Consider the following 15,247-nt stretch of genomic DNA (forward strand, 5'->3'; position numbering starts at 1 on the left):
ACCCCACGTCTAGTGGAAAAAGCAGGCGCTACAGACAAGCGTCTCCCTACCCCAAGCTCCTTTAGACTCGCCCCGCCCTGCCTGTTGCACCTAGGCGGGTCCATCGCGGGCCGGGGAGAGGGGTGAGAGGGAACAGGTGTGCGCCGGGACCCGCCCCCCTCAACAGGTGAATCACGCCAGTTGAGTCTCGGTCCTCGTGAGTCACACTCCACTCGTCTCGGCCCGAGCAGGAGGGGCCGGGACGGGATCCCAGGTCTGCCGGCGCCCTCCCGGCGGGCTGGACACTTGGTTCCGACCCCAGGGGCCGGAGCACACCTGGGTCAACCCACTTCCGGGCGGGGAGGCGGAGGAACCCCTTCCACCGCCCACCCCCTTGCCCAGCCCTCCGTTCGCACCCTGTGTACCTGGGCCAATCCATTCCCAAAGCGCCCAGGGGGTGGAGTGACTGAGAGCACCCAAGTAAATCAAACAACTTTCTCCCCGAAAGCTGGAAGCATTCTTCATCCATGTTGTTTCCGCTCATTAGAATTCTAGAACTGGGCAGGGTGGGCTTGGAATAGGGACAAGAAACGGAAGCGGGAAGGGGAGGAGCATGCACCCCTCCCAGCCGTGGTGCGCGCCGCGCCCCCTACCCTCCGGGTACCCGGGAGGGGACGCGCGCACCGGACGGACCCAGATGGCCGCGCTGGCGCCAATGGCCCTGGGGCTCTCCTCGGGACTGGGCTTCTACCCGGCCAGCCCGGGTTGGGGTGCGGTTGTCTCCGTGTGGCTCTTTCTCGGCACCTTCTGCACAGGTACTCAGAGCGGGGCCCCCGGTGCTGTGGAAGGGCGGGAGGGCACTAAGAGAAGGGGGATGGATGGAGTTCCACACCGACCAGGGGGCAGGAGAGCTGGGGGAGGGGGCAGCGCAGAGCCCAGGGCCTCCCGATCCCCAGGGTCTCGGGAGATCCCTTGTGTGCCAGAGTGAGGGGAATGCCTGCTTTCGTGTAGGCAGCGCTCCCCCGCCCTTGTTCAGAGATAGCAGGAAGTGAAACTCCGGGACCGCGAGCGGCAAGGAGAATGGGACCCTTTGTAGGCCTGGGGTGAAGGACCACCCGATCACTGGGAAAGGCCGGGATGGGGACTTGGGCGCAAGCCGAAATTTCTGAGTCTTGGGGTAACGGGGGGACGGGCTCTCGAGGGCTGGATCCGACGCTTCCTAGAGGTAATGATCACGAAACAGCGCCCAGGCCTCCGGTGGGTGCGGGGCTGGGGACTCCCCACCCAGGTACCTCAGGCTCCGAAGGATCTGCGTGTGAGGTCTGGTGGGATGGACTTTTGGACTTGGTTTGAAACCATATTCTGCGGGCAAGCTTTCACGGGATCGGATGTTTGTTTGGGTGAGGGCATGAGGGGACTTTTGTCTTTCTGCAAGGACTTTCGGCGTATTCATTTGAGATGGCTTTGGGTAGGGTGAGGTGGGAGGCTGATGGCAAAGCGTTCAGTCAAACAACTCCAAAATTTACGCCCCCTCCCCCCCCAAAGTTCACAAAACTCAGGGTAAACTTGGAACGTTGGTGGTGGTTTTTGAAGTGGGGCCTCCAGTACTTTGCGGTGGTCATTCGGGCTTGCCTGTACAGACCACAGAATAAGGCCTTTCTGTGAGAGAATGGCCAACGGCAAAGGGGGCTGCGGTGATTCAAAGGACACACTCTGAGAAAGAGGGATGGACAGGATGTTCCAAGAAATCTGGCCATCTGACCTTGCACCTGCCACTTGAGCCCCCTGGGTCTATAAAATGGGCATGATTATCTGAGCTGCCTCACCAGTTCTGGGGATTAAGGAACAATGTGTGCCAGGCGCTCTGTAAAACCATACACTTGTTAAGTGTCAAGTTGGTGACAAGTGATGTTCCTCATTTCTGCTGAAGCACTTCCCAGAGCTCATAGCAGTCCCTGCCTACTCTCCTCTTGCCCTCAGCTCCTGCCAGCGCCATCCAGGTGACTGTGTCAGACCCCTACCACGTGGTGATCCTCTTCCAGCCAGTGACCCTACCCTGCACCTACCAGTTGACCACGACCCCCACGGCACCCATCGTGATCTGGAAGTACAAATCTTTCTGCCGGGACCGCATCGCTGACACCTTTTCCCCAGCCAGTGTCGAGAATCAGCTCAATGCCCAGCTGGCGGCTGGTAACCCCGGCTACAACCCCTATGTGGAGTGCCAGGACAGCGTGCGCACTGTCAGGGTTGTGGCCACCAAGCAAGGCAATGCCGTTACCCTGGGAGATTACTACCAGGGCCGGAGGATCACCATAACAGGAAGTATGTTGGGTGGGGCAAGGGAGAAGGCGTGGGGACAGGGACGGACAGGCGCGAGCTGGCTCCCTTGTGCACAACCTGGAGTGCCCACCTCAAGCTCATCAGTGCTCATGTCTGAAAAGACTGACAAAAGCAGGATCCTTCCATCCTTCCACCCATTCCTTTATTTAACAATGAAGATTTATTGAGCAGCTAATATATGCCAGGCGCTGTTTGAGGCCCTGGAAATACAGAAGTAAACAAAATTATCAAATCGCTTCCCTTGTGGAGCTCACATTCCAATGTGGGAAACAAATAAGATAAACACAACCCATACTATCAAGTGCTCGGAAATAAAGACAAGTGGGTAATGGAAAGAGCGGAAAGGGTTTTATGATACTAATACTACCAGCAATAGCAAGTGAAGTTTATGTAAGTGACAACTTATAAAGGGCCTCCTATGTGCCAGTCTCTAATCCATGCTTACGTGGATTAACTCATTTAGACCACGCAGTAATTGTGTGAGTGCATTCTGCTGCTGTTATTTTACCGAAGCCCAGAGGGGCAAAGTGACTTGCACAGGGTCACACAGCTGGTAAGAACTGGGATTCTATGTCAGCCGTGTTGGGACTAGTCTCCAAGTTGTTAACCCCTTTGCTTGCCCAGGGTCATCAGCAAAGCTCTCACAGAGGAGGTAACATGAGTGAACTGAAGGGCCAAGAGAGTTTAATGGAGAAAGTCTACGACATGCCAGGCACTTTACACACATTCTCCCACTTGGGTCGTCATGGCCACATTTTGCACTTGACAACTGAGGCGAAGAGAGTTAGGTAGCTCATAGGGTACACAGCTAGTAAAGAGCTGGAGCTAGGATTTGAACCCAGGCAGCCCTGGAGCCTTTGACCTTAACCTTAATGCTGCCTACTGATAGGAAGTGCCTGTGGGACTAAGTAAGGGGCAGTGGAGAAGTCATTCATTCATTCATCCATTCAGTTGGTATTTATTGAACAACTACTAAGGGCCAGGTGCTGTTTAGGTGGTGGGGATGGCGTTGTGGTGATCAGAACAGTCGATGTACCTGCCCTCATGCTGGTGACGTGCTGGTGGGGTGAGGTAGGCAGTAAACGTGCAGATAAAGAAAGAGTAAGAATATTAGAGAGTACTGAGTGCTACAATAAGACAGACCTGGGTGATGTGCTTCATGGAGTGACTCGGGCACATGTCTTAAGATCTCTGCACATGTAATCTGAGGAGAGACTGGGACTGAGCCCTAAAGAATCCAGAGAGCCGAGAGGAAGGTGATGGGTGAGAAGTGAAGGCTCACCCACTTAATGGATTTATACTTTACTGTCTTAAACAAGATTAGGGTTTTAATCTTAGGCATGGGGACCGAAGAGCGAAGGGGTGTCCCTTTACAGACCCCACGAGACCAGGCCATGGGGCACACTTCTTCCCTCACTCTGTTTAGACCATGAGCGAAAGGCAAGGTTCCAGGGACCCAGCCTGTCAGTCCTGTTTTGGGGAGGAACCAGACCTACTTGTCCTGAATTTCCATAGGCAGTTCAGTCCAAAGCATTCTGCTGTTCTTGATGGAGGGTGTCTTGGGGGTTCAACCTGTCCAGGCCTCCTCGCCTATATCCTAGGGACCTCTCTAGCCAGGACCAGCCGTGACTGTCCAGCAGCCCTGTAAGGATAGCCCAAGTCCTGAGAGTGCTCTTGAAGGCTGGCTGTAATTGTGCTTTGCTGAGTCCAAAACTCCAAAGCAACCCTTGGGCTCTACCTGGAGAAGAGTCGTCATCTTCCAAAGGCCTCACAGGCCCAAGTCTTTCAAGCTGCCTTGGCCTGGGCCCGTGTTTGATACAGGCTGTGATTTGTAAGTATCCATTGTGTGTATGCCCTCTCAGGAAGCCCAGTAGCCATGGGAGCTTCCTCCGTTTCAGCTTTGAGGACGGAGAAATGTGGACTCCCTGTGCTGTTCCTAGGGTCACCAGCCATTGGGTTTTAAGTGAAAGTAGTCCTGTGCAAACTACATATAACGGTGGTTCATCTTCTGTGTCCTCAACGCAGGTGGGTCCCAACTCCCCCTTACATTTCTCTCTGCTTTGGGTGATGTGTGGGGCACTTGGATAGGAGCCCTGTTTCTACCTCATGCTGCTTGGAGTTCACCTGCCCCCCACTCAGTAACACTGGACCAGAGAGCCCACAAGACCCCCAAGATCATGAAGGCAGCCTCTGCTGTATGCAGATAAGGAACCAGAGGCCCAGAGGTGTGGAGGAGACCCAGCTGTTGTTCCCAATCGGAGACCCGGCGTCTTCTCCCTGCACCTAAAACAATTAGAGCAATGCCCAGCCCAGTGTGTCAGGATCAGACGTAGAACAGACCGGGAACAGGACGTGCCTTGCAGGAAGGAGGTGGGCCCAGGACTTTGAATTGATCAAAAGAAGCCAGAAAGCCATATTTTTCACGGGTTTTAGTAGAAACATCATGCAGGCCAAAGAAAATGCATTGAGTTCCGGATCTGAGCCACAGGAGCCCAGTTTTCAACTCCTGGCCCGTGAACTTTTGCTGTGGTGGGGGTTCCTGTCCATGTCTTCAGAGTGGGTCAGGGACCTGCCCTTGAGCTCTGGTTTTGGAGAGGTGTGGTCAGAGTATAGTTTAAAGATCAGGTGGGAAAATCGTGGTGTTCTGGATAGTCTGAAGCCTTTGGGAGAATGTAGGTCAGAGTTTTATGAGGATTCGATGACAGAATACATGCAAAGGGACCCAGCACAGAGAACTCAATAACTAGTGGCTAGATGCCTGACCACGGAGTGGAGTCGTGTCCTCTACGCCTTCGTATCTGCTCGTAAGGTCACCCTACTTGCACAACCTTCACCTCCACACTGGCACTTTCTGTCTGTCTTCCCTGATTGGTTTTCTCTATACTGCTTACCACCATCTGATATGCCTTCTATTTACATGTTTTACTTGTCTCTCTTTCCAAGTTAAGGTCTGAGCTCTATAAGGTCGGGGATTATATCTGCTCTCTATAGCAGGGGTTCTCACTGTTGGTCTTAGGGTCTTAGGTCTCTACACTCTTAATTACTGAGGTCCTTAAAGAGCTTTGTTTTTATACGTAGCCAACTGAGAGAAGTTTAAAAAATACTTAAAATGACAGTGATAAACTCCTTATAGGTTAATATAGATAACATACTTTTTATGAAAATACTACCGTATTTTCCCAAAAAAACTTTAACGAAAGGTGTGTCATTGCTTTATATTTTTGCACATCTTGAAGTCTGGCAGAGTAGAAGCTGTATCCTCAGAGCATTCAATATATTGTGATAGCACATGTCCTATAGCCTCTGGAAAACTCCGTAGGACATTCAGAGATTAAGTGAAAAAGGCAAATAACATCTTAGTATCATTGTGTAAGTAACTTTGACCTCTAGGATCCTCTGAAAAGGTATGGGAGAACCCCAGCGTCCATGGAGAACTGTTATTCTGGAGTATACCTCGTACCTCAAGACACTGCCTGGAACACAGGATGCTTTCAGTAATTATGTGTTGAATATTGAGTGACTGTGTCGAGGGCCTGTTTGCATAGAGGATGAGCGCAGAGCACTGGAAGAGACTACAGACGCTTTGTGTGAGGTCAGCATAAGGAGGGAAGGGCCTCATTTTCAGATCCTGGCCAGGCCCTGTGTCAGGGACTGGGGTCTCAGCGGTGACCGAGATAGGTCAGGTTTGGCTTGCATGCAGCCCACATTCTCCTGGGGATGGGATTGGGGTGCTCAGCCCCTGAGCTGGCCGGTACAGTTCCACAGTAGGGTGGGGAGCTGTATGAGCAGGATGGAACCAGCCCAGAGACAGTCTGAGGACGCAGGCAAAGGTACCAGCACAAGCAGAAGCCGAGGCAGGTGTGGGCCCAGCATGATGGGGCGCAGTGATGAGGCCAGTGTGTCCGGAGTCTAGAGAGTGAAGGAGAATGACGGGGATGAGGCCAGTGTGGGGACTGGTGGCCAGATCATGCCAAGGGCCAGGGTAAGGCATTTGGAGTGGTAGAGAGAGACTTTGAAAGGAGGGTTTTTGTATGGATGTGAGGTCTTCCAAAGGAGAAAGGCTTGGGTTCTTTCATTCCTTTGGCAACTGGCTGATGCCCTGGTGGATGCCGGTTGCTGCAGGCTGGGGCACACACAGTTACTGCCCTCAGCTGGCATGGAGAAGGGCAGTGGATACATGGGGCAAGGTGGTAGGCAGGTCAGCTGGGAGGAAAGTGGCCGGCTGGCTGTGAGGATTCTCCTGTCTCCTCTCCTCTGTGGCCTCAGGTGGAGTTGCCCACTGGGTCCCACCTTGTCCCCTACTGGTGGATGGCTGTAGGGATTTAACCAATTAGGGCCTGAGGAGTAGAGAAGAAACCGGATGTGCTGAAAGACTTTCATTACTGGTGTAATTAATAGGCTCCTTGCCCCAGGGCTGCTTCACACCTGAGCGTCCCCAAGCCCTGGGCCTGACCTGGACTGTGTGAACTGGGATTGTCTAACTGCCCCCCTCCCCCACACACCCACTCTTTCTCATGCCTGGGCGTCTCCTTACCCTGGACCCACACCCTTGGGCCTACACCAGGCTCCCTGGTGGGCCTACATGGTTCATGTAGGGGGAGGTAACCTGCGCTTTGAGAGATGGTAAAGAGCATGGTTATAATTCTGAAGTGCTGGTTCTGGAGTTAGACCATCCCAGCTCCACGAATGAGCTAGATAACTTTGGGCGGGTCAGGTCTTCTCATCTGTAAACCAGGAAAATAGCACTGCCCTCCTCACAGACTTCTTGAAATATCCTCATGTTAAGTGTTTAATACGGAGCCTAAGAGGAATCACGGCCTGGGTATGAATATGTTGTTGTCACTTGGTACATCTGCTGCCCTTTCTCCCTTGCCCCTTCCCTGATGTCCCCATGCAGGGGGGCTCTGGCCTCCCCCATGGTGGCCTCACACTCTCCTGATACAGATGCTGACCTGACCTTTGAGCAGACAGCTTGGGGGGACAGTGGTGTGTATTACTGCTCCGTGGTCTCGGCACAGGACCTCCAGGGGAACAACGAGGCCTATGCAGAGCTCATCGTCTTGGGTAAGAGGGCTGAGCCCTGGGGGCCTGGGAAGGGGAGGGTAAGGGGGGCCTCTCTACCACTTCTGTGTCTCACTCCGCCCTCCATCCCACTCTCTGGGCTCTGTCGCCTGCTTTGCTCTGCCCTCATGGCACCACCAGTCACTTGGGCTTACCTGTGCCCTGCACCCTAGGCAGAGACACTCCCCGCCCTCAACATTTCAAATAAGCCAGAGCCAAACTACGAGTGGAGAGAACTGGGGACTCGGCCTCTTCCATCTTATTTTCTAAAAGTACAGAAATGGTCAGAGTTGATTGACAGGGAGGAGGGTTGATGGTGTATAAATTAGGAGGAAGCTGGACCCACCTTCTGTCCCATGTCCAGGGCCACATCTGACCCCGAGGTCCTTGCCAAAGACAGGCACCTTGCTGCCCTGCTGGGATGGCACTGTGTGGCTTATACAGTGAGTGCTTCCCTCAGACAAGGCCCTCCAGATGCTCAGGGCCAGGGTAGGGTAGTTATTAGCAGCCCAGTCTGGCCAGGAGCTCCCCCACCCCCCCACCAGGTATGGAAGGGGTGCTGCCATTGGTCAGATGCTTTGTTCTCAGCCCACACATACCAGGCTCGTGTGGTATGTGCCGAATGTGAGATGCCGCCAGGCCATACATTGCCATCATCACATTCATGATGCAAGGAAACGCATGTGTGAATGAGTACCCACGATGGGAGCATGCTCCAGGGCACTCAGGCCATGCAGCAGAGTTCATGCATGGGCAACAAAATGCATGCACCAGTGACCCAAAGAACCTCTGTGTCCTTTGGTAAAATGTACAGTCTGCATTAGCAGTTCTCAAAATACACTCTCAGGACCTGCTTACACTCTGAAAACTTACTGAAGATCTCAAAGAGTTTTTGTTCATGTTTTTGTGGGTTATATCTATAGTTGCTTCATGTCTTAGAAATTGAAAGCAGGAAATTTTTAAAGCAAGGTACACAAGGACACAATTCATTACCATCAGATCAGTGATGTCATCACGTGTCACAGAGCCTCTGGAAAACTCCACTGCACACCCATGATAGAATGAGAGTGAAAAGGGCACAGTTTGGCCTAGTGTGATCATGAAATAGTTTTGGCTTTGGGGACATGACCACACTTCGAGAACCGCTGGTTTGGATGTTGGAACCCTCTTGTGGGGGCATGTGGCTTGGAGCGCATGAGCTTTGGATACAGGTTGGTTAGCAGGGAGCTGGGTGTGTGGATGCCCCTGTGATATGCTTGTGGGCACAGAGCAACTGTGGCACCTGAGGGAAGGCACTGGCTGGGCTGTGAAACTTGTGGACAGGACAGAATGCATGGACCAACATGGGACCCTTGTGGGCCAAAGAACTAGGGCTACTCTGTAACTTGTAGAGGCTGGAGGCACTTCTGCATTCACGGGCCTCTTCCTCTGTAATAAAAAAATTATAATTTATGATTGCCTTGCTATAAAGACAATTCATTATCTATTTGGGATATTTTTTCTTCAGATTTTAAAATAAAATTAAAACTTTCATGGGCCCTAAGACATTGTGCCTACTATGCCTGATAGCATAGGACTGTCCCTATCATAAAATGCCACCCTTTGGGGCAAGAGGACGTGTGCATGTGAAAAAGATGGAGTGCCCAAACTGTGGTTGCAACTTCAGAACCCATGGGAGATGTACTAGAACCCTTTTGGGCAACAAACCCTGGGGCACGAGAGAGGGTGAATTATGTGATGGAAGCCTTCTGGAAAACAGCATCCACACGAGGGAAGGAAGGGGGTGGAGGGCAGGAACCACATGCTGGGACCCTTTTAGGCCACCAACCTGTCCTCTGCTTCAGGGCACACCTTCACCCAGATGAGCCTGGAGCTGGGCTTCAGGGGAGGGGTGGCTTGGGCTGGCCCTTGCCAGCATAATCTGTCTCTCTTTTGTCCCTCCAGGCAGGACCTCGGGGGTGGCTGAGCTCTTACCTGGTTTTCAGGCGGGGCCCATGGAAGGTACGGGGGTGGAGTCCCCCACACACTTACGCTTCTAAGTATTCTCCACCTTAAACGCTGCTCGCTGTGGACCCCCCACTAACCTCGCCTGATTCCGACTGGCATCTATTGGCCTGGTTCTGGGCTTTGGGGTGGGCTGGGATGGCTGAAGATGGGCCTGGAGTGTAGGCAGGAGGCTCTTGTGACTGGTGCTTATAGTGCTCTTCTGGGGTTTGGGATCTGGGCAGCTGGCTCGCTCTCTCCTCCGCTCTGAGGCCACAGCCTGTCTTGCTCTGGCCAGGTCACCTCTCGTTTTCTGCCTTGTCCCATGAGCCCAGGGTGAGTTCCCTAACTTTGGGACTGGCCTGGGTTGTAGAGTGGAGGGCATCCCTCTGCTGCTGGGCCCCAGCCTCCGGCACGGAGAATCCAACAAGGGCTATGGCTTTCCTACCAAGCTTTGCAAATAGCTTGGCCCTACCCGTCTCTGCACTGCCCCGCCCCGCCGTGTCTGTGTCCCGGCTCCCAGCCAGGCTTCCCGGCTCAGGGCCCGTTCTCCTCATTCTGCAGACTGGCTGTTCGTGGTTGTCGTCTGCCTGGCTGTCTTCCTCGTCTTCCTCCTGCTGGGCATCTGCTGGTGTCAGTGCTGCCCCCACACCTGCTGCTGTTACGTCAGGTGCCCCTGCTGCCCGGAGAGGTGCTGCTGCCCAGAGGCTCGTAAGTGCCCCTCGCGTGACCACCCTCACTTGGTATCCTACCTGGGTTCAAGGGGAGGAGGAGCCAGTGGTCTGGAGGTTATGAGGTGAGCGATTGGGGAGAAAGTGGGCCAAGAAGGACCAGCTGATTCAGATTTTTATTTACATACCTCAACTTTTCATTTATTTGTAATCTTCACTTGAGTTTTTCTTTTTGAAAGTATAGTCTATACACATGGTGGAAAAAAATATTCAAATAGTACAAAACATTGACTAGACAGTAAAGCTCTCTTTAAAAACAAAGTCTTAAGTGAAAAAGGTAAGAAACCAAACAAGGTTTAAAGTACCACATAATTTAAGCAAATTAAAAAAACCCATACCCACACAAGCACTTGGCTTTTACATGGACACTATGTTTAAAGACATATCTAGTACATGAGTGGCACCTGGAGGGCTGGGAATGGAAGTGGGACCAGAGCTGGAGGGGGAGGGAAGCAAACAGGACAGGGGATAAAGGAATAAAGTGAGTCTCCCTCCTCCCAGTGCCACATTGCCCCTCCTCAGGCACCCTCTGGTATATCAGTACCTCTGCACGCAGTTGTTGTGAAGTTTTTGCGTCTATTTTCATCAACTTTGATATGGAAGTTTATGCTGGCCACGTTCTTATATGCAGACATATCTGATATCTATATCGATCTGATACCTAGTCTCTTGCATTTAATGCTGCCCATGGAAGCATACTTCTCTACTACTCCTTAGTAAGTTCAACACTTTCACCTTTTCCTTCATCGTTGCCGAATTCACCATATCTTTGGTTGATGAACAGATGACGTCGACAGCTAGAAACCAATAATTTGACATGAAAGGAGCACCTAGAACGTGAGACCAAAAGAGGGATAGACCAGATCCTCTGATGGCACCTGCCCATTTCTAGGCCAGTAATGAATAGGCTGTGTAAAGAATGACCGATGTACTCCAGAGAGATGTATGTTTGTGTACTTTAAAGCTTACACATATGTGCCATAACTCCTTCAGGGTAACACAGTCCAAGCTGTGTTAACAGTGGAGTCATGCGATTGTTGCCAACTTGGGCAGGTTGAGGTTTGAGGCCTGGCTTGCCGCCTTACCAGTTTAGAAGCCCTCAGTCTCCTTTTCTGTAAAATGGGGCTGTGGGCAGAGCCCTCTGTACAGGGTGAGTCTGGGGAACTGGTGTGTCGAGAATTTAGTGCAGGGCTTGGCCTACAGAAAGTGTTTCACGTTCACTAGCCAGCCATTGGACCTTGCTGCTGTCAACATCGGTAATGACAGAGGGCCAGGGTGCAAATCAGAGCCCTGCCACTCACACTGGGTGACCTCAGACAAGCAGTGTTCTCTCTCTGAACCTTTTCCTTCTCTGACCTCATGGCGTGCCATGAGCATTAAGGGAAGACTGTGAGTGCCCAGCATGAGGCTGCAGCTCAGTGGTGGGCAACCTGGTTCTTCAAAATATAGCTCCCCTGAAAAACAATCCCCTCACGCCTGTCATTTTTAGTTGAGAGCTGGTTCAGGTGGTGGAGGAACAGAGGGCTGCAACCAGATTTGCTGTTACCTCACTAATTAAGGCTGGGGCTAAGACTGCAAATTCCCTCCCTCTGAATCGTTACCCAAAACCAAGGCCGCATTAACTTGCCAGAGTTCCTGTTACTTTTCTGCAGCCACAGCCCTGCTGGGTCATCTGCTAATTATAAAACAGCATCACCTGAGCTACTGAGGGGCCTCCTGCTTCCCCACTGAATCAGAGGTGAAGGGATCTTTCTGAGCCTGTTCCCCCCTCACCACCCATTTTCCTGTTGGAGGCCAGGGAGGAAGTGACTTGCCTAGGCCCAGTGGCTTTGCTGCAAGTGCAGCTACCAGAACCCAGCCTCTTGCCTGGGGAGAAAGACAGAGAGGAGGATTTGCCATTGAGCTGTCAAGCCTAGGACCAGGAGGGTGTGGGGGCGGGGAGGAGTTCCCAGAAGTGGGTGTGCTCTTGAGTTGGAGACACTTTGCTGCTCAGCTGAAGCAAGTGAACTCTGAGCCCCCATGCTCCTGCCTCAGATTGACCCCTACAGTGTCTCGGTATGGAAGACCCCATGGGGGAGGACCCAGCAGGCGTAAGAGAGCAGGGGCTCACCAATGGGAATACTTAATTCCGGCCTGTGGGTCTGGCATATGGGGTTTATTTAAAAGGGCATCTTTGCCTCCTGTTGCTCCATAAGAACGCACGCCCAAGGTGGCCACATCTTCTGGTAAGGTGGCAAGAAAGTTGGACTTTTATGTAAAACCTTGACAAATGTTGCTGAACCATCACTGTCAAACAAAACCTCTTGGGATGGCAGATTGGGGCCACAGGCTGCTGGTGTGCACACATCCTTAAAAGCTCTGAGCAGTCACACAGGTGTGGACTCAATGAAGACGTACCTGCAGAAACCAACCACATGCCTAGAGAAGCTCCATGGCTGGGGGACTGGGGAGGAAGTCTAGTAACATGCTTCCCAACCTTCTATCACAGGGAAGGGCAGCAAGGCTTCTAGCTACCTTCTCAAACTGTGTGTCTCCTCCCAGTGTATGCTGCTGGCAAAGCAGCCACCTCAGGCGTCCCAAGCATCTACGCCCCCAGCACCTATGCTTACCTGTCTCCTGCCAAGACCCCACCCCCAGCAGCCATGATTCCCATGGGCCCTGTCTACAATGGTTACTCTGGAGACTTCGACAGGAATAGCTCAGGTGAGGCTTGTGGGAGTCTGGAGCAGTGGTAGGCTGAGCATTTGGGCACTAAGGGGTGTGGGGCTGGAAGGAAGAGGGGCTGGGGCTGGGAATGCAACGCTTTGCCGTAGGTGGGCAGCCACTCACAGCCAGTCTCCCTCAGTAGGTGGCCACAGCTCCCAGGTACCCCTGCTACGTGACACAGATAGCAGTGTGACCTCTGGTAAGAACCAATTGTTACGAATTTAGACATACCTGTAGGGGGCAGGCTAGGTCAGCACCTGAACTGATCCCCTCCATCTCCTGTCCCTAGAAGTCCGTAGTGGCTACAGGATTCAGGCCAGCCAGCAGGATGACTCCATGCGGGTCCTGTACTACATGGAGAAAGAGCTGGCCAACTTTGACCCTTCTCGGCCGGGCCCCCCCAATGGCCGTCTTGAACGGGGTGAGTGGGGGAGATTACTGAGAGGGAAAGGGGAAGCATGTCTCCCCGAGAAACCTGTCTCAGGCAGGATTTCTGCAAATCCCGGACATAGTCCCTCCTTCCTTACCATGGCTACAGTGAGAAGTGTATAGGACCCTGCATGTCATCTATGAGCCAAGTCATGGCACTGCTGGACCCCTGAGCTAATGGCATTAAGACCTGACCTCTCAGCAGTTAGTAACACTTCCTTTTCCTACAGCCATGAGTGAAGTCACCTCCCTCCATGAGGACGACTGGAGATCCCGGCCTTCCCGGGGCCCTGCCCTCACCCCCATCCGGGATGAGGAATGGGGTCACCACTCCCCCAAAAGTCCTAAGAGGTGGGAGCAAGAGCCCCTCACCGAGCGACCCAGGAGTGGCTGGGGGGCTGGGCGGCCCCGGGCCCGCTCCGTGGATGCCTTGGACGACCTCACGCGGCCTGGCTCTGTTGAATCAGAGAGGTCCCCCCCAAGTAGAGGGGGAAGAGGTCGAGCTTATGCACCCCCCCGAAGCCGCAGCCGTGATGACCTCTACGATCAAGATGATCCAAGGGGCTTTCCACACTCCCAGGATCCCCACTATGATGACTTCAGGTCTAGAGACCGCCCTCACGCTGACCCTAGGTCCCGCCACCACCGCTCCCGGGACCCTCGGGACGATGGTTCCAGGTCCAGGGACCCCCAATACGATGGGCAGCTTCTGGAAGAGGCCTTGAGGAAAAAGGTGCCCGCAGAGAGGAGACCTTACAGGGAGGAAGAGGAGGTCTACTACCCTCCGGCACCTCCCCCTTACTCTGAGACAGAGTCCCAGGCCTCGCGGGAGCGGAGGCTTAAGAAGGTGAGTGAACACCCTTTCGTGGCTCGAAGACCCTTCCTGGACCCTCTCCTCCAGTCCTCCTAAGCTCACACCCTTTTCTTTCTCCTTTGCAGAACTTGGCCCTGAGTCGGGAAAGTTTAGTCGTCTGACCTAACATTTTGTATGCAGTTTTTGTACTTTTTTTAAATTTGAGGGACTACTGATGATCTTTCCTTTCTAAGTCTAATAAAATACGTGATCACAAAGTCTAAGTCTGGAGGGAAACGTTTGTTTTGCTGAGCGACGTGGGGAGCCCAGGCAGCTGCCGTGAGCGTCCGCACAAAGCCCAGTGTCCCCTTCTCCTGGGACTTGCGTTCTGGGCCAGCTGGAAAGGACCTGCCCGGCCTTCTCCTTCTCCCCCAGGAAGGGACTACGTGCCCCACGTTGGCTCCGCCCGGCCCTACGTGCGCGCCCCGACCCCGCCCAGGCGTGCGCATGCGCTGCGGCTCTCCGCCTTCGTGCACTTCAGCCCGAACGCCGGGAGCGCGCGCGCGCTCTTCTCTCCCCCATTCACCCCTCCCCTCCGACCTACTTTACTGTCTCTAAACCCCACAGCCTGACTCGTCCCCGGCGACCACAGTCCCTCTTGCGGGACCCCGGGCGTTCCATCCCGGCCCGCGTTCTACTCGGACGGCCGGGCGGCTCCGGAGGCTGCGGCGGTGACCCCGCGCCCGCCGAGACCCAGGCCGGCGCGCGCCCGCCCGCCATCGGAGACCGCGCGCGCTCCCCGGGGGCTGCCCTCCCCTCGCGCGCGTCTGCCCCGGGCTCGCGCTGCCGCCGCCACCGCGCGCGCGCAGCTCAAGTAAAGGAGGAAAAAAAAGGGGGAAAAAATAGAAAGCGGCGGCCGCTGCAGCAGCGATCCGCCGCCGGACTGGGCCAGGCCGAGCGGCGGACGCCCGAGCCGGCGATCCAGGAGAGAGGCGGCGGCCGTCCAGGGCGGGCCGGGTTTAAAAAAAAAAAGTCGCGGCGGCGGCGGCTCAGGGAAGGAGGCCCCAGGGCCGCGTGCAGCGAGCGGGGGTCGGCCGCGCTGCATCCCGGAGCCTAGAGCCGCCGCGAGCCGGCAGACAGGCGGGCGGAGGCGGCGGCTGCAGGAAAAGCGGCGGCGGCGGCGGCGGCATCTCCTCCTCACATGACCCCACTGTTTGTCCCC

At 54.1% G+C, this 15,247-nt stretch overlaps 1 protein-coding gene across 4 annotated transcripts; it reads left to right on the forward strand.

Annotated features, from left to right (window-relative positions):
- Positions 1-416: 416 nt before the first annotated feature.
- On the forward strand, positions 417-14,324 carry LSR (lipolysis stimulated lipoprotein receptor). 4 transcript variants are annotated; one of them, XM_081031951.1, is made up of 10 exons: positions 417-794; positions 1,960-2,304; positions 7,267-7,386; positions 9,328-9,384; positions 9,931-10,077; positions 12,639-12,800; positions 12,946-13,002; positions 13,093-13,224; positions 13,463-14,079; positions 14,172-14,324. In XM_081031951.1, exons 1-10 carry the CDS (start codon positions 593-595, stop codon positions 14,205-14,207), a joined length of 1,875 nt encoding a protein of 624 aa, XP_080888077.1. In that variant the 5' UTR covers positions 417-592; the 3' UTR covers positions 14,208-14,324. The 4 variants fall into 4 exon arrangements, with proteins under 4 accessions (XP_080888077.1, XP_080888076.1, XP_080888078.1 ...); XM_081031950.1 differs by having other exon boundaries at positions 439-794; positions 12,943-13,002; XM_081031952.1 differs by lacking the exon at positions 9,328-9,384 and having other exon boundaries at positions 439-794; positions 12,943-13,002.
- Positions 14,325-15,247: the final 923 nt, after the last annotated feature.

The sequence above is a fragment of the Rhinolophus hipposideros genome (genome assembly GCF_964194185.1).
Source record: "Rhinolophus hipposideros genome assembly, chromosome: 21".
NCBI classification, from domain to species: domain Eukaryota; kingdom Metazoa; phylum Chordata; class Mammalia; order Chiroptera; family Rhinolophidae; genus Rhinolophus; species Rhinolophus hipposideros.

Excerpts from the sequence above, each read along its gene's own strand:
- LSR (XM_081031950.1), top strand. The coding sequence starts at position 593 with ATGCACCCCTCCCAGCCGTGGTGCGCGCCGCGCCCCCTACCCTCCGGG. Across the intron at positions 10,078-12,638 it reads GTGCTGCTGCCCAGAGGCTC|TGTATGCTGCTGGCAAAGCA; the intron begins GTAAGTGCCCCT and ends GTCTCCTCCCAG. Across the intron at positions 13,225-13,462 it reads CAATGGCCGTCTTGAACGGG|CCATGAGTGAAGTCACCTCC; the intron begins GTGAGTGGGGGA and ends CTTTTCCTACAG.